At 38.3% G+C, this 19,124-nt stretch overlaps 1 protein-coding gene across 1 annotated transcript; it reads right to left on the reverse strand.

Annotated features, from left to right (window-relative positions):
- Positions 1-1,689: 1,689 nt before the first annotated feature.
- On the reverse strand, positions 1,690-13,308 carry inhbab (inhibin subunit beta Ab). Its single transcript, XM_079876369.1, has 2 exons — positions 12,592-13,308; positions 1,690-2,951 (listed from the first exon to the last, which is right to left on the reverse strand). The coding sequence occupies exons 1-2, from the start codon at positions 12,998-13,000 to the stop codon at positions 2,149-2,151; spliced, it is 1,212 nt and encodes a 403-aa protein (XP_079732495.1). The 5' UTR covers positions 13,001-13,308; the 3' UTR covers positions 1,690-2,148.
- Positions 13,309-19,124: the final 5,816 nt, after the last annotated feature.

The raw sequence follows: 19,124 nt of genomic DNA on the forward strand, positions 1-19,124 counted from the left end.
GTAATATGCGCTAACAAAGTAAATAGGGTCAATTTTGATTTCAGTTGGACTTTAAATATATTCAAATAGAATACAGTTTTTTTTTAAAAATTGTAACAACGTTTCACAATTTTTACTATTATTTATCAAATAAATGCAGCCTTGGTGAGCATGATGAGACCTTTCAAAAACGTTTAAAAAATCGTACCTACCCCAAATTTGAACGGAATAGTATATAGCTTCAAAATTACACTTAATCACATTATTTAATACAATCTAGCACAAATAAGACTTTAAAATAAAACTATTTCAGTATTTATGTTATAAATATTATATAAGTTATATATAGGCTATAAATATTTTTTTTAAATGGTTTAAGCAATTCTGTGACAAAACAATATTTCTTTCTTTTCAAACATTTCATTGCAAAAAAAGAGAAGTACAATATTTGTCTTTTTCAACTCTGTATATGCTGTTAAAGCACACAGCACTGTTTTGTGAAAGTGGACTTTTTCCCAACATGTGCAGCATATGTGTAACTTTGTTAACTGTAAGTTAAAAATCAGGAAATCTCATATAAAGCAAGCTAGTTTAAGTTGTTTCTTATAATGCAACCTCCCATTAGACAGCTTTTCCATGGTTAAAATTGACTGAAAACGGCCCTTGAGGAGTTTACACTAGTTTGCACAGCATATGGTTTGGCTGCAATGCTAATATTTAGGGTTAAGTGACAGATTGTAAATTGATATGTACATATATTATTAGACTACGTTTAGTGAGTGCAAAGGTAGCTTGCATTTAGTGTTGAAATAATGGTTATTATCTGGCCTGGTAAACACACACTGTTGACTTAAACCAAAAAGGTGAAGTTGTACAATTCAGCTTTAATAGTGAAGCAAAGAATACGCTGCAAAATAAATTAGATATAAAACATGACAAGCACATATTTTGATTTGTTCAACATATCACCATATGTTGCATAATTCTACATAAAACAGATCAAGTTCCTTTAGTGTCTTGTACTTTGAACCTGACAAAGTAGATTGCCATTGCCAGGACATTGTTTCTATCTCTCTCTTTACTGAATATTTCTGTCGAGAACAACGTTCGAAGGCTAGGCTTCAGGTCAGAATCTAAAACCTTTGTTATACATTGGTAGAGACAAACACTGTCGAAACACAGAGTAAAAAGGATTTTAACATTGAGGCTGTTTCAGAAAAAAAAAAAAAAAAAGAACAAACAAAAAAGTTATTTTATGTGCTATATTGAGTTAATGGTTCTCTATGTTGGCCATACACTGTTTTTCCTAATTTAAATTAATTCACAGAGCTGGACATTTAGTTGATTTGCTCTGAGAATGGGATGTGTATGGTCTTTGGTTTATTATGTGTAAGTTACAAATGCATATAGTTCTAGACTAATATGGCAACTGGAATGCGGCTCATTGCTCTGGGGATCACGTGTTACGAATGTTGGCTTAGTGCAAATTTATATTACTTTTCATCAACATTCAGAATGTTTAGGAGGAAAAATAATAATTATAATATAATTATAATATAATAATAATAAGTGATTAGTAATAATAATAATAATAATGTAGTTTGGCTCCAGCAGCTGGTCAAACTAATTTTTGTTCAAGTATTTCTCATAAGAAGAATGAAATAAAAACAACTACTTCTTTTAATATGTACTAAAAATAATGTTTTTTGTGTGTGAGAGAAAAGGGATGACAATAAAAACAATAAACAAAAGCTAACAAGACAAATAATAATAAAAAAAGAAGAACATCCAGTAATAATACTTGACTTGCATAGAGTTGCATGTTTTTTCTGCTTCTCAGAATATACAATTCCACACTTCAAAATAAGTCTCTTTATTGCAGTGCAGAGAATCAGGGCTGACACTTTTGACCTATGCACCCGTTCCCTCTCAGTCTCTGTCTCTGTCTCTCTTCATTAAAAAAAATATATTATGCTTTATTCTCCTCCGTCATTTTTATGTGAAAGTGCCACGAAGACCGATCCAATAATTAGTCCTATTAGAATGGTCTGCAAACAAATAGGTTGCCCGACTTGGCAGCTCAGAAGCTTGTGGGTGAACACAGATCGCCAATCCTCTGATATGTGCTTTGTACCAACATTTAAGTGTTTGTTAGGAGTTCATGGCATTTTATGAGCAGCCACACTCCTCCACTATCATGTTCTGGATGTCTTTCTTAATGATCTTCTGCTCCTCGTTGTAGTAGAGCATGGACATGGCCCGTAGGCGCGTAGGCACGCAGCACGACTTGATGTTGGTAAAGGGGCTGTACCCGCGCATCCGATAGTGATTGATGACGGTGGAATGGAAAGAGAGGGCAGAGCCTGTGATGCTGGTCACATGGCTGGGGCAGTCACCCTCGCAGTAGTTAGCGTGATATCCAGACGGAGCGATGATCCAGTCGCTCCACCCGATGTCCTTAAAGTTGACGTAGAACTGCCGTTTACAGCAGATGCGGATTTTGCCGTCGCACTCCAAGCCGCGCTTGCTGCGCCGGTGCTGGTGCTCCTCGGCTGGCTTGAGCACGACCATGAGGAAGGGTCGGTGAGATTGTTCTCTCTCCTTGCCCTTGTTCCCCTCTGCAGGCACCAGGATTGGCACGGCACCAGCTTCGGCACACAATGGACAGGAGACACGGAGACTGAGCAGACTGCTGTCCCCGTCCAGCAGAGTCTGGACCATGCGGGGCACGGGTAGCGTGTGCCAGCCGCTGCGTCGTGTGTCCACAGTCTTCTCGGAAACCACCAGTTCCTGGGGTCCGTTGGTAGAGCCTGGATCAACTTTGCCATGCTGCAGGAGTTGAAGGGACACCTTCGCCTTCCCTCGGCTGCCTTTGGCAACCTTAAGAAACAGCCACACATTGGCCTGCTCCACCACGGACAGAGTGTCGCCCTCCTTAGAAATGTCAAATATCATGATGTCAGGGGCATCTCCTGTGAATGAAAGGCATGAGGCAATTGGTTAGTTTTGTATACATGGTATATTATGCTGTAAAACTTGATCAATTTATGAATGACACTCTCTGATGAGATACTGCTTAACAGAATCAGAGTACATAATGCCTGCAAATTGTTTCTGTGAGAAAGGATATGTAATCTCCACCATCTGGGGTCCTTCGTCAACACCTAGACTCAGTCCATTTAAAACATTTCCTGCTCCTAAAATCCTGGCACTCCATTTGTGTACATAAAGCATGTATGTTATGACAAGGGCCTTCCCTATAACGTGCACATGACTGTCTGCTAAATGCCAGCTCAGCACCAGCTTTTGACTCTCTTAAATGACTCTCTGCCAACCCCTCCTCAGCAGGAGAGCGATTAATTCAACTTGTTTAGTCAACATGTCCACATTAAATAAATCCTGTTATCTGATATAAAGGATAGTCAGCGTAGCATTGAAAACACCTTTTCTAGAACTTAATCTTTTATAATGCTCGTCAATGTGACACTGAGATAACTATCTAGACCAGTACAGTTCGTTGCAGGTTTACCATTACTCTGTCATCTCATATGACACTATATATAATAGTGAGCTATTAAACTAAAGAAGGGTCAATTCAGTAATTTCACATAAGTCTAGACCATTTTGTATTGTTTGTCTATACATGTGCTAGACTGAAGTCTTTGACCATTGTGATGAGTCTGGTTGGTTTTTTTTTTCAGCATCTCGCGCCATGAGCTCTGTGTTTTTAAGACGCCGTTTCAACACCTTGCATCTAGCTGCTTTTGAACACGAGAGCAGTCCCTTATTCATTTGTGCTGTGATTGCCGTGCTATTATGAAAATCTGCCTGGATGAATTACTATTTAAAGCTCATAAAAGCTCTCTGAGATCTCTGAGTAATTTTACTGGACTGTCTGTTCTCTTCATTGAATCTCACATTGTCAGAAAACTCCCACGAAACACTGAATGGACTTAACACATAACAGGATGAACTATTTTTAAAGCTTGAAGTGTGTAGTTTGGATGGTTAAATACTTTGTCCTATTCCAATTTAATATGCAGATACAACCATAGCCGTTGATTCATCCCCTCAAATATAAACACTGAGGCTCTGTGGCGCTTTCAAACGATCTTTGTCGACTCAACCAATGGCATGAGTTTGGGGCGAGTTGTTGGGAACAAATGGTGTTTCACCTTTAAACTCAAATGAAAGCCAATATTCCCTTACTCTGGATTAAGTTGTCAAACAGATCAGTGAACAATGCAGTGCCACCATACAAATGTGAATCTGTTTGAAGTTTCCGTTATGCTCCCATATAACCGGTTACTTTATCAGTTGGAACCCCTTTTTAATTCTGCTTTGAGAGTTGTTGGAAATTCTGGCAAGTAATGAAAAATCAAGAATACAGCTCATTAATTGCAGGTTAATGGGAATGAACAATGTTTTCCCATAAACATTGTAGAAATACTGCAGATGTTTTCTGAGAAAGAAACAGCACAGGACTCGTTTTTATTTGCAGATGAATGCGTCTCTCTCTCTCTGTGTCGCTATCCAGCCTGATCTCTTATCAGAACACCTCTTAACTCGAACAAGAGCCGCAGTGTGTGACCAAGTATAAAGAGTTGGCCTCCCTTTCCATATTAAAAGGCAACTGCTCTTTTGCCACTGTCATTTGTTTCCTAAGCCAGTCTTTCACTGTAGTTGTGTTGTCTTTCTTGTAGGTTTAAAAAAACGGCACGTGTCTCTGAGGTGACAGGGTCTGGGTGAGGAGGACACTTCAGAAGCTTGTCAGCGGTACTGCAGATTCGGGGCGAAGGTCAACTGTGCCCGCTGTCACGTAACTCACACTGATTTATTCCTCTTATTTGGACACTCTTATCATATTGTCTCTATTCTTTATCTGTTTTATATGTCGAAAGTTTGCTATACTGCCGTGCAAAGGCAAAAGACCGTAACTTCGTTTTTGGTCGAAAATGAGTTATCTATATTTTTGGCACATTCAAGACCTTCTTTATCATGTGGATAAGTATCTTGAATCAATTCCGTTTTTTTATCGAGAAAATAATGATTTGTCTTAACAGTAACTTCCAAAAGCCCATGAGAAACCAAGGCAGAACACCGTAACATCAGTTACCGCTCTTTGGCTTTGTTTTGGAACGCTCAAATTACGAGTTACGGCGCTCTGCCTTTGTTTAGCCGCACGTCAATATGAAGTTACTGTGCCGGTGTGCTATCAAATAATGCAACCTACCAGATTGTACGGTTATCTGCCTTTGTTTTAATGTCCATTAAAATTAAAATTACGGTGTAGCCTGTGTAGCCTACTTTGTACAGCTGCCATCAGTCGCTCTAACTTCTGATGTCCACAGAGCGGTCAGAACATTTAGTATGGTCTGCTCCATCGACAAACGTGCGATATCGATCGCGAAGGATTATGCAGAGTTGACAGAAAAACGTTACACATTGCCGTATCAGATGAATACAACCAGTGCTTTAAGTGGCTCAAAAGAGGTGCCGGTACTCTAATTTTTTTTTTTTTTTTTGCTGACTCCCCTCCTCCCCTGAGGTAACTATGGAAGCTTGTTTCCGCCACTGAATAATAAATAAATAATAATAATTGCGACTTGTTATCTCACAATTCTGACTTTTTTTCTCACAATTGCGATATATCAAGTCAGAATTGTGACTTTTTTTCTCATAATTGCGAGATAAGAAGTCAGAATTGTGAGAAATAAAGTCGCAATTATGAGATATAAAGTCGCAATAGCGAGATATAAAGTCGCAATTCTGAGAAATAAAGGCGCAATTGGGATATATAAAGTCAGAATTGCATGATATAAAGTCGCAAAATGTGTGTTATAAAGTCAGAATTGTGAGATATAAACTATTCTGAGAAAGAAAAAAAAAGTCAGTCTTTTTTTCCCTTAGAATTTGACTAGCTTTATAGATAGTTTATATCTCACATTTTTTTCACACTTTATAAGACGCAGTGTTGTATAAATTACTAGACAGCAATACTTGAGTAAAAGTACAAGTACTAGAAAAAGACTTTGGTAGAAGTGAAAGTTACCTTTTAGAATATTACTTAAGTAAAAGTCTTAAAGTACCTGATATTTAATGTACTTAAGTAATTGAAGTAAAAGTATTTTTTATTTATTTTTTTATTTTATTTTTTAAAAGCAACAGTTAGAACTTTGATTGTGAACTTTAATGTGGCTTTATTGTGGGAGGGGTGGGGGGGGGGGGGGGGGGTGTTGGGATGTACAAAATAATCTTTTTCTTAATCTAATTTGGATAAATATTAGGTACACAAGATAGGCATTCATTTTTCTCAAGAAAAAAAATCTCACCTAATGATGTAAACATACAGAGAGCCCTATCAGCTGGTAGTATTATTTAAGGTTAAAAATAATTCAAATTAAATATAATGCATTTTTTTATCCTAATAACAACTTTATTTAATGATATGTAAAAAAATATAATAAATATGTAATATAGTACACATATTTAGCAAAAAACTCTCTATAGCTGTGTTTTTCTAGCCAACTCACGTGCTATAGCCTATATTATGGTCATCAAATGGCTTTCCTGAGGTAAATATTATGTGACAATTGTTCTCCAGCTGTTTTACTGACCCTTTCCGCGGTTGAAAAACACTGATTGATCGATATTATGTAGGCTGAATATACATTTCGGTAAGTTGTACTGTTTCTTTTAACATTGTGTTCATTCGTGTTAATAGAGATGATCGGTTCACGTGCGCTAGGGATCTGTCATGTCACATTTACAAGCGCCAAAACGGTATTTATTGTTTGAATCTCGTTATAAAAATGACAGAATCTGAGAGCTGGGATTTTGTTTTATATCATAACTAACCTGCTCTGTCTCCGTGTCCTCTTTGCTTCGCGATTTTTCTGTGCGTGAGAAAATGGATGTGTTGTGAGAGCGTGTGAAAAGTGTCAATTGCGTGCATGTGTCTCACGGACGGTGAATGCGTGAGAGTTGGCGGGTGGTCGTTTACGATAACGGGAGGTCCTCTCGTGCTTCCATGGCGGTTTCAGTTGTGCTTCCTCCTCCTTTGTCATGGCAACAAACAACCATTATGCTGAAATAGAGCGCGCGCCGTGCATTGTGAAGGGCGCTCTGAAAAGCGGCAGCGCCGCCAGAGGATTAAAACAGATGTGCAAATGAGCGTACCGGTACGCTAAAACCACGTTCTGGGCGCACGGAGAGGTGGCGGTACGCTCAAGAGCTATATTTGGAAGTGGCGGTACTGAGTACCGGCGCGTACCGGCCCACTTAAAGCACTGAATACAACCAAGAATTAAAGCTCGGCAAACTAGCTGGCAGAGTGCCAAAACTTCGCCTTCAGCCCCGCCCTAAACACGGTCGAGTCAACGCTGGACTAATAGGAGGTATTTTGTCATGTCAAATGTATTAATAATGCCATCAGAATGCAACCAAAGCACAGGATAGCAATAAGTAGATGGCTATAAATAATTGTAAATCATACAAAATAAATGCCATGATCACTAGATTGTATACAGGTGCACTATAATGATTTTGTTAATGGTGATCAGCAACTAAATATTGATAATGTGGAAGTTACTGCCTTTTGCCTTGGCATGACTTCTCACTTTTTGCTGACAATACAAAGGCAGAGTACAGTAACTTTAAAATAGTGGTCAAAAGTCAAGTTTGAGCTCAAGATTTTTTTATGTATATAATTTCCATTACTAAAACATCTATTTGCCAGATTTCCAGTGTCCTACCTATAATTAATTTGGCGAGACAACTAAAAATCTTTAAAGTCATTTTTCTCAGTTCCACACTCTAGCGACTTAAGGTCTTTTGCCTTTGTAGGGCAGTATAGTTGTCTGTGCACTGAAATATCAAGGACAATATTGTTTTGAAAATGGCAGAGTTGCATTTAAATCATTTGGGTATAATCTATTTTATGCACAATTAGCGTAACTAGTTGAGCATGTAGAGTATCAAAGAAAAGATTGTTTACTTAGTTACATTCATGCAGTGGGTCTTTTAATAAATGAAACACTGCCAAAAGACTTGAGATCACTCAGTAAACACTTTCTGATAATATCTGGACTAAAAAAAGCCTTTTTTTTTTTTTTTTTTTTTTTTTGCCTAGGTAGCCCCTTTATATCAACACCAAACCAGATACCTACAAACTAAATGATTGACCTTTATTAAACTGAAAGCATCAGACACTACAGATTAAAAACAGTCACCTAGTAGCTTCCTGTCAAACTAAAGCAGTTTAAAAATATAGAATTAGGTATTGCATTGAGTTTGACATTTGTGTGAAGGATGAAAATATAATAATATAAAATAATAGAGACTGTTTGGATGAATGCACAAACTTTCACAAATTATTTTCTTTTCTTTTCTTAAAAAACTATTTAAAACTATTAAAAATTATTTTTAAGTAAGTATTTTAAATTGTAAATTATTCTTGGGTTTTCAGCATCATTTATGCGCATCGAGTCACATGATCCTTCAGAAATCATTCTAATATGCTGATTTGCTGCTCCAGAAACGTCTGTTATTATTATCAATGTCGAAAACAGTTGTGCTGCTTAATATTTAGTGAAACTGGAAACCATAATATATTTTTCAATATATTTTAAAAGGTTTAAAAGGACAGCGTCAGACTATTCAAAATTGATGTCAGTCAGATCATTGAATTACTTTAGAAATAGACTCAAAATCAATTGCTTTTGTGTTAGATAAAAAACAGCATCCACCCAAAACTGTTGTTAACAAGAAGTCTCTCTGTAGTTGGCTATATTGTTGTACCAGGATATCACAGTCCCTGATCACTAGAACAATCACCTGATGACCGCAGCACAAAACATATTCTTCACATAACCAAGTGTTATCTTGCATTTACCTATAATACAGTCTTGCACTGCTTTGTCCTGTACAACACACAAAGATATCACCTATCTGTCCTCTAATAATGAAGCCTCAGGTATAAATCATCAGGGGACAGGGTTGACACAGGGGTCAGAACAGGAAATAAATAGTTAAGAAACATCCCTCAGAGTAAACCTCAAGAAACTTTAAGACCTGCTGATATGCACTGTCAACTACTAAGCAGTTTCAGGAAGCTGCTCAGAGAGGCAACAAGCCAAGCTAACCACACCAGATCAGCAAAACTTTCCAAGATCCAGATCATCCATATGTGTGAAGAACTATACGATTATTAACGTGAATTGCTTCAGTGTGTCAGTCTTGCTCTTAATCCATGCCTTCAGACCTTTGTGAGTGAATCATAACTGCTATAACCATTTATCCTTTTCAGAATACCTGGCACTGGAATGTCAGTAAAGGGATAGTTCACCCAAAAAAAAAACACCATTTAAGACCTGTTCACAACAAGGACGATAACTATAACTATAAATATATCTTATTTCGAGATGAGGGTGAGTAAATGACTGAATTTTCATTTTTGGGTAAACTTTGTAATGTGTTTTGTTTTTTTCGCATTTCAAACTTTCGATGAGTCCCTGTTTCTCAGACTCATCCAATCTCTCCGTTTCATGAAGATACTTTCAAAGAAACCCCGACCATTCCACACACCAACAGAGCAGCCCAGAGTAATTACTGGGCCCTATATTTTGATGAATGGAGCAATTATGGCCAGCTAACAGCCCTGTGGGTTTTGTATGGGATCGAACCACCCCATCCCTCTCCCCCACTCCCCGGAGCATCATTAACACCCTTGCAATCTCATAAAGGCTCGAAGGGGCCTTTTTTAATCTTAGGTTCATTCAAAAGGTCTATTTATAGCATCAAGGCATTATGCACGTTTATGTAAGCAAATGGGCACAATAGACAGCGGCGTCAAATGTTTGCTGGCTCCTTGCGCTAAATGATGATAGCTGCAATTAACGAGCTGCGGACATCGTCCCATTAAGCCTGTGCGGGACTGTTGGTGGTCAATCTGTACATAAGAATCAGATGGGACCGCCAACCCACATCGTGGCCAGTGCAGGTCTAAAGATAGGTCAGCCTTGTTATCTTTAGAAACACTGCTATATTGTTTTTGCAATAAAACAAAACCCTGATGCCATGAGATTGGGCCGCTTCAACCATCCGCTTCCGTACCCCATTCAGACAAATGTTGTTAGCTTTTTTTTACAGCAGTGTCATGCTGATTTGTGGATCAGTGACATTGTTATAAATAAGTCATGAGGAACCAATTAAAAATGGAATGTACTTGTGGATCTTCCCATCCCAGACTTAGTCTATTGAACCAACTAGGACGTAGTGTTTGTTAAATACGGCTCCAAAAGCGTATTTAATAAGGAAGAGCATTGTTTGTGCCATTTTTGTTTTTCCCAAACACTCGTAAAAAATAGATGGCTGCCTATTGGCTACTCTATCATTAGACGAACGACACAACATGAATAGCATATCATCAGGTCAGCAGACACATTTTAGAGACAAAAAGCTCAACATTAGATTTAATATGAGCTGTATGACATTTACAATGAGTGATGGTGTGTGAAAAAGACCTCCACATGTGTGTGAAAGGCACAGTTCACCAATAATGAAAATTCTGCTCTCATGTCATTCTAACACAAAAGACTTTTGAAGAACATTTGGGATCCAAACAACATTGGACCTCGGTAACATTCTTCAAAATATTTTTTGTGCTGTGCAGACAACTAAGTCTTAGAACAACATTAGGGTGAGTAAATGATGACAGAATTTACATTTTTGGGTAGACTATCCCTTTAAGGAGACTTTAAGTGAATACTTGATATAGTTTGGATGCATAGCAAGATAAAGTGTTAATTCTGATACTAAATCGCTGTCTCTTCTGTGTCCTTTTGCTTGACAGAACTGAAGATGTTTAAGTGGCTACGTTGAATAGCTTTTAATAGGGGCCTCATTTCCTCATTTCATTTCAGTAGTGCGGCGCCGAGAGCGCACAGTCAGTGTTAATACTCCACAGCTGCAGCGCATGTGTTCCCCTTAAGATGACTCTCACTCCTGCAGACCTCCGCTAACACCTACCTGAGTGCTTTTTAAAAGCACTCCTTTAAAACAGTAGTCTGAATGGAGCCATTTGTGGTGTGACATCCACTGTACATCATATAATACTGTAATCTTAAAAATGGAAACCCGCAAATGGACAGTCTTGAGCATAACTGTGTGAATTATGTGAAACTTGAACAATTCAAAACTGAAAATTACCCAAAAAATCTGACTTTTTATCCATTTCACCTCATAATGGAGGCGTGGATTTAGATAAAACAGTCCGACTTTATAATAACATTCATTAATGCAATATATAATGCTTAACAGTTCAGTTTGAATTCAGTTATATTAAATGTTTGGGTTATACCTTACAACAGGTTCAGTTTCGAACTAGTAAATGCATTAAATCACGAAAAACAGCATTTCTTATGCTCACCATGGCTGCATTTATTTGATCAAAAATAAAGTAAAAACAGTAATATTGTGAAATATTATTACAAATGAAATATGTTTTAAAAAGTGTAATTCATTCCTGTGATGGCAAAGCTGTATTTTCAGCATAATTACTCCAGTCTTATCAGTCACATGATCCTTCAGAAATCATTCTAATATCCTGATTGGATGCATGAGAAAAATTACTTATTATTGCTGAAAACAGTTGTGCTGCTTAATATTTTAGAGGAAACCATGATGTATTTTTCAGAATAAAAAAAAAAATAGTAGGCTAAATCGTGCACACGATTTACTAATTCGTTCCCTCGTTTTATAAATCGTGCGCGCGATTTACTATTTTGTTCCCTTGATTTGCTATATCGTGCGCATGATTTATAAATCGAGGGAACAAATTAGTAAATTGTGCGCACAATTGACTTTTTTTCTTGCATGTCATGTGTGGGGCTCTGTAGAAAACAGTTGTGCTGCTTAATATTCTTGTGGAAATGGTGATGGTTCAGGATTCTTTGGTGAATAGAAAGATCAATGTATTTTTACATTTATTACATTTAAATCTTTTGTAACATTATAAACGTCTTCACTGTCACGTGATACGATCAATTTGCATCCTTGATGAATAAAAGTAATATTTTTTTTAAATCTTATTACAAATGTTTGAATGGTATCATTGTTTCCACAAAAATGTTAAGCAGCAAAAACTCTTTTTAAAATTGATAGTTATAATAAGAAATGTTTCTTGAGCAGCAAATCAGCATATTAGAATGATTTCTGGATCATGTGACACTGAAGACTGGAGTAATGATGCTGAAAATTCAGCTTGTCATCACAGGAATAAATAACAATGTAACATTTATTCAAATTGAAAACAATTATTTTAATTTCTAATAATACTTGACTGTTTTTACTGTATTTTGATTAAATAAATGCAGCCTTGGTGCAGTCCTGTAAGAGACTTCTTTCAAAAACATTAAACATTGTAATGTTTCCAAACTTTTGACAGGTATATATTAATTACATTGATATTGGTGTTGCCAAGGTTTTAAATCATAGCAATTCATTGCATGTCACAGTTTCTCTACTGTCTAGCCCAACAGGTGAGAGTTAATCACTTAGCACCGCATTAACACGTCATCACATATCCTCATAAGGCACTAAAGCATCCCTCACCTGGCTCCGCGAAGGTGATGATCTCAAAGGGCTGCTCCTCAGGTTGCTCACGGTCCCCCAGCCCTCCTCCGTCTCCCTCTATCTCCACCGTGCCATCCTCACCCACCCGTCCCACGTGTAGCTTGCGGATGGCGTTGAGCAAGGCGGCGCGGGGCACCGGGTGTGTGACATTGGGCCGGGTGTTCAGATGCAGCATGTTGAGGATGTGCCTCTTGACCGCCTCCACCATGTCGGTCTGCTCCTCCGAGTCCTTCTGCCTCTGGGCTAGTGCGCAGGACGGGCAGGGGGTCACGGGATCATCTGGCTGCCCCGCACCTTGAGAGCCGCTCTCGGCCGGCGTGGGCGAACAGCCCCCTGACAAACAGCCGGAGAGCAGCAGCAGCCCTGTCACGAGCGTGAGAGAGGACATCCTGAGTGACGGCAGACACGCAGCTCGGTCCTGTTCTGCTCCGCTGCCAAGATCAGAGTCACTGGGCTGGCTTGTTTGTCAAATCGATACGGAAAGTGGGAGCCAGTCCAAAATAATCCTTATCTGAATGGAGCGGTCATGGTGATTAAAAGTTGAAGAGGGCTGAAGGAAGCGCTGCTGGTGCTCTCTCTGGGCTCGTCCTGCAGGTTGATGAGCTCCGGGTCGGTGTCCGTGCAGCAGAGCTCTGGAGAAACCTGACGATGCACTGCTGCCCGTGCCGGAGTTGAATGGTTGAGTGGAAAGTGGGCAGGGTTAGACAGTTCTCTGACTCTTTCTTCAGCACTCTCTCCCTCTCTGGCTTCTCAGTGTTTGTCCCCTCTCTCTTTCTCTCTCTGTAATTATACCTTCCTCCTCTTCATCCCTCCCTCTCACTTTATTACAATCTTTCTCACTACTGACTCACTGACTTTTTCATCTCCCTCCCTCCCTCTCGTTCACTCTCTTCAGTGACTCCTCCAGTAACATGTACCATTTTTTTTTCCTCCGGAGAATCTAAGTTGCTCTTACGCACTCTCTCTCTCTCTCTCTTTTTTCCCACCAATCATTCATCTCTCCAGCCATCAATCCGTCGGCACCTGTTGTGCAGGCTGGCTAACTGTGTGGAATAATGTCATGAGGAGGGAAAAGTCGAGGGTTCAACATGATTATCACGGCTATCTGTGTGCATAACACACGTGTAAACACACCGAACGACTCATTCATGCTCAGTTAGGCGCACGCACAGCATACGGACACGCTTTTCATAGAAAAAGACATGGGTAGGTAATGAGGCTCTTCTTCTACATCAAATGAGCATTGAAAATGCCCAAACTGTTATATTTAATAAATCATTCAGTCAGGACTAACATTTATAAGAATTTCAATTTTCTTTAAACACATTGCTGCCAATGTAAATAAACCTAGAATCCTACATTAATCTTTTTTTATTATTATTTCATGTCTGTATCTATAACATCATAGTGATGCATGGCAGTGACATCACTCGACTCCCTCTTGTGGTTGTAACACGTGCATTCTCTATCATTTCAAATGATTTTAAGCAGTTATCCCACAATACAGTAAACTAGGCAACAAAAACCCCCCAGAACAATTAAGAGAAAAAAACCCTAGAAGGCGATTTAGCACAGGAATGTTCATGACTGCAGAACAGACATACCGCAGCGTTTCTCCAGATGTTTGTGGAGTTCAGACCTCGCGCCTCCAGAGACCAATGAGGGCTGTTAGTCAGCCACGATGTGTGTGTGTCAGACAGATGCACGCTTTCTCACCTTTCATTCCTTGGCTTCTGTGCACAAACATTACTCACAGAATAACTCAGTCCCTCCTGTGCTTCACTTTAAAAAACACTCAATCATGATGGCTGTAGGTGAAAGTCAAAGTCAGGTGAGCTATAGCAACCTTATGAACCACACACACACTATCATTCAAAGTTTGCATAGGTAAAAAATTCTAAAATGTTTTTGAAAGTAGCAGCTTATGCTCACCAAGGCATCATTTATTTGATCAAAAATACAATAAAAACAGTGATATTGTGAAATCTGTCTCTCATTACTCCAGTCTTCAGTGTCACATGATCCTCCGGAAATCATTCAGATATGCTGATTTGCTGCTCAAGAAACATTTCTTATTATTATCAATGTTGAAAACAGTTGTGCTACCTAACATTTTTTTTGTGGAAACTGGGATACGTTTGTTGAATAGAAAGTTAATTTTCTTCATAAAAGAACACGTTACCGTCACTTTTTTATTTATTTATATTTATTCAGTAGTAACTGAGTTATGGTCTGGCAAAGCTCCATAGACAAATCATTTCCAAAGGGGCGTCACCAACGGACGTCGCTCAAATGCCTCTGGGCGCAGTTGGATAGACCTAAAACCAATCAGAGCGATCGGCATCGTGTAAAGCCATATGCTGCGTCCCAATTCGCCTAAGTTACACTACACCATAAAAGTATGTACTCTTTTTGTGAAGAAAAGGTATTTACTTTTGAATGTGTAGCAAAAAAGTTGGCAAGCTTTGGGACATACTACTTCGTCATCTTTATCGGACGGATCTGTCGCGTGCATCCTGTCACTTAAACTGCCCTGTCAATCATCTTGTCACAGTTAAAATCCTCTATTAAATCTAATTTAATTTCCTACCGTTTCGGAGAGAAATGTAGTAGCACGTTCATCTGCCAGTGGGTCTTTCATGGAGACTGTCCTCATGTGTTTGCAATTTGAATATAATAATGCATTTAAAAGTTGAACGGACGTCGCTCAAATGCCTCTGGGCGCAATTGGATAGACCTAAAACCAATCAGGGGTGCGTTTCCCGAAAGCATCGTTGGCCAACTATGGTCGCAAGTTCCGTCGTTACCAATAGAGTTCAATGGACATTGCGATGAACTTGCGACCATAGTTGGCCAACGATGCTTTCGGGAAACGCACCCCAGAGCGATCGTTATCGTGTAAAGCCCGCCTCAACGTTTCTGATTGGTGCCGCGATTTCTAGGCCATGGAAATGGGCTTGAATGAGCTCTTTGCCAGACTACTTCTCGAGCAAATCTGAATTTGCCGGAAGTTGTCTGGGTTTTCCCAGGCTAAGTGTATTGTGGACGCTGTCAAAAATTTTGAAGTAGGGCTAATTTTTTTTTTAAAAATCACTCAATCTAATGGTCATTAACAGCTTAAAGGGATAGTTCACCCAAAAATGAAAATCGTGCCATCATTTACTCACCCTCAAGTTGTTCCAAACCTGTATGAATTTAACAAAGATATTTTAAAGAATGTTTGTAACCAAACAGTTTTCCCATACTATGGAAGTCAGTGGTGCTGACATTCTTCAAAATATCTTCCTTTGCGTTCAGCAGAAAAAAAGAAATTTGGAACAAATCGTTAGCCTCATAGCATGATTGCCTAAGTCATATTTAAAAAAAAATGACTTGGGCAATTATACTATGAGGCTAACGAAATTGAGGGTGAGTAAATGACGACACAATTTTCATTTTTGGGTGAACTATCCCTTTAAAGAGAGAGTTCAACCAAAAACGAAATATCTATTCCTGGTCTTGTTAACACTTAGAAAGGAACACAACACTCCAATAGATCCTTCTCAACTCTTAAACACTTATTCTTAGCATTGCCACATGTTCGCCTGGGCAGTGTGTGTGGTGAGTTTGCTATTTCTGAAGGTTCCCATAAGGTGGTGTCATCACACATCCTACTGCCTGCCATGCCTCCTCTCTCTATAGATGACACATAGAGGGACTCTGGGAATGAGTAAGACAGGCTTCATCATCTGTGCATTCTCACGTGTTTCGACTTCTGTATCATTTTACAAATGCGTATATCATTCCTTCGATAACTTTAATCAAACCCACAGGCCTTTTTTGTTCTTTCCTCATCTGGAATTCAGAACACAAATGACAACTATTCTCTGAAAGTTGTTAAAAATGGCTCGTTGCTGTAGTATTCGTGCTCGTGTTATGGTATGGTGTCATAACTGAGTCTGATGATGTAAGAGGATGTAAGTAGTTGGTGTGTGTGTGAGTTTTGGCAGGATAGTCCTCACCCACTACTACACTTCTGTATTAGTCAGGCCTCGCTGAGTGACGCTGTGGTACTGATGGTAGGCGGGATCCCTCGCTCTTTCTCTTCATCACTCTACCTGCTCCACCAGACGCTGATCATCACCAATGAATCACCTGCAGTCATGTTTGCAACTTTCACTGCCAACTGCCTCTGCATCTCCTCAAGCAATCAAGTTTTTACATGTGTCCGTGAGAGATTCTCTGTCAGAATGAGTAACAGTTAGTTTTCCTCAAACTTCCTAAAGTCCTTGTAAACTTGCCATTTTAGAGATTATACTAGATAGTCGTATAACACATGTATACTAAAGGTTTCGGTTCAAAGTTTGTTTTTGAAAGAAATTAATACTTTTACTCAGCAAGGATGCATAAAATTGATCAAAAGTGATAGTAAAGACATTTAGTGTCACTAAAGATTCCTATTTCAAATAAATGCTGTTCTTTTGAACTTTCTATTCATCAAAGGATCCTGAAAAAAAAGTTGAAAACAGTCCAAAATTGATAATTATAATAAATGCTTCTTGAGCACCATATTAGTATATAAGAATGACTTCTCAAGGATCACGTGAAGACTGGAGTATGAAAAAAGGCTTCTTTCCAAAAACTTTTAAAAGGTATTGTAGATAAGAACAGAAAAATAACTTTGTCTCAGAACAGTATACTTATCTATACCTACCTTATAAACATAATGCCTATAAAAACATTGTGTAGTCATGTACATGGTAAAGGTAATGGTTTAAAGTCCAAACACAACATTGGACCCCATTGACTTTCATTGAATCGACAAAAACATTCCTCTTTATATTGTGTTCCACAGAAGAAGAAACATTTTTTAGAATGACATTAGGGGGAGTAAATGACGGCAGAACTTTTATTTTGGGTGATCTATCCCCTTTGTGTAATTTCTGTGGCACTTTTCTGAATTGCGAAAATAATGACTTCCAACACTTCTGATTATAGTTTTAAAAACAATACTGGTGCAGAAATTACACATTTCACTTTCAAGGAGGATGATTTGATTTGACCTGACCAGGAAATGGTACAGGCGAGGTCTGCTCCATGTCCAATTTCCTGTCCAGGTAAGATCATTGCAAACAGTATAATATCATCCAGCTCACCCCATATATAGACAAGGACAAATGTCTCAAATGGTGACTTAAAAGCTCCTTTGACTTTGTAAAGCTCTTCCAGTATGATTTTGACTCCAGCAGTTCCCACTTTCCTAAGGCGAGATGCTAATCTATGCAGGTGATGTCACAGTGTGGGGAAGACTTTCATTTAGTGCTGAATCAGAGGAGACAGCGAGGGAAGCCTCTTCATGTTTGCCTGGTCTAAATGTGGACATCCTCCCCGGCAGGCGAGCGGCTGATTCATACTGATGTTTAAACGGAGCGCTCCAGTAAATGTTACGCCATTGGAAGTGGGCTGTGGTGTATTTTTGAACGCTTATCACGAACGCTCGTGTGAATACAAATTTGAAGCCCATGCTTTCTTTGAACACATTACCAGATTCCCATGAGGGTGCAATTGTTGAGAGAAAAACTATGATCCATATTTGCTTCCAGCAACAGTTCAAAACAAAGAGTGGAATTTCTCCTCGTTAAAATCTCAGGGCTCCAGACAAACAAAAGTGCCATCGGCCCTTAAAAGGAAATGTGTAGGAGCCAAATTACTCCTTTTTTCAAACTTCAGTTAACAAATGACAGAATCTTTCAGGAAAAAAATGGTTGTTCAGAAGCACTTTAGCTCATTACGTCACTGGATACACAAACTAGAATACTTTTTAATGGTTTTTAGTATAAATTTGTTCTAATTTGATTCTGTCACTCTTGTGATTCTGACTGTAACCTATTTGTTATGTAAATCAGTGTTATTTTAGTAGTATAGTGTTTCTTTATTATTTAGATTTATTTTTGAAGTTGTAAATAAAGATTACTGGAGTACATTTTACAAGAAAATACAGTAACACTTTACTTAAAGCCTTTGTGTATAATGCATTATAAAGGTATTTATAATGTACGTTATAATTGATTATATCTTTTCATAAATAATTGTAAACAAAGTTAAAATGCACTGTAATATTTGCAGATTTCTTGTTACATCTGAAATTGGTTGTTTGTCATGTGTTTTAATCCAGTATACTTTCTAAAGGTGTAACAATGAATAGAAATGACAAGTATTGTAATGTATTGCAACTGTGGTAACAATTATTCATAATTTCAAATGCATTATAAGGTGCATTAAAAGGCATAATTTATGCAATAATTTAATACTTTTATAATGCATTATATAAAGGCTTTAAGTAAAGTGTTACTGAAAATACTATTTCAATGTTTCTACTTCAAAATTTCATTTATTTTAGTGTAACATGCGTCCTTTGTGAAATTTACAAGCAATTTTTGAGTGAAAATTGTTTCAAAGTAAATCCTTAAGCATTTATTTTTCAATGTAATTTTAGCACTTAAACTTATTTCAGTTAGTTGCCGAGGCAAGAT

This window comes from Squalius cephalus (assembly GCF_949319135.1).
Source record: "Squalius cephalus genome assembly, chromosome: 7".
NCBI lineage: Eukaryota > Metazoa > Chordata > Actinopteri > Cypriniformes > Leuciscidae > Squalius > Squalius cephalus.

What these genes read in the sequence shown, in the direction of transcription:
- inhbab (XM_079876369.1), bottom strand. Translation starts at nt 13,000, where the DNA reads ATGTCCTCTCTCACGCTCGTGACAGGGCTGCTGCTGCTCTCCGGCTGT. An exon ending in CATCACCTTCGCGGAGCCAG is followed by an intron (nt 2,952 to 12,591) that starts GTGAGGGATGCT and finishes TTTCATTCACAG; the next exon opens with GAGATGCCCCTGACATCATG.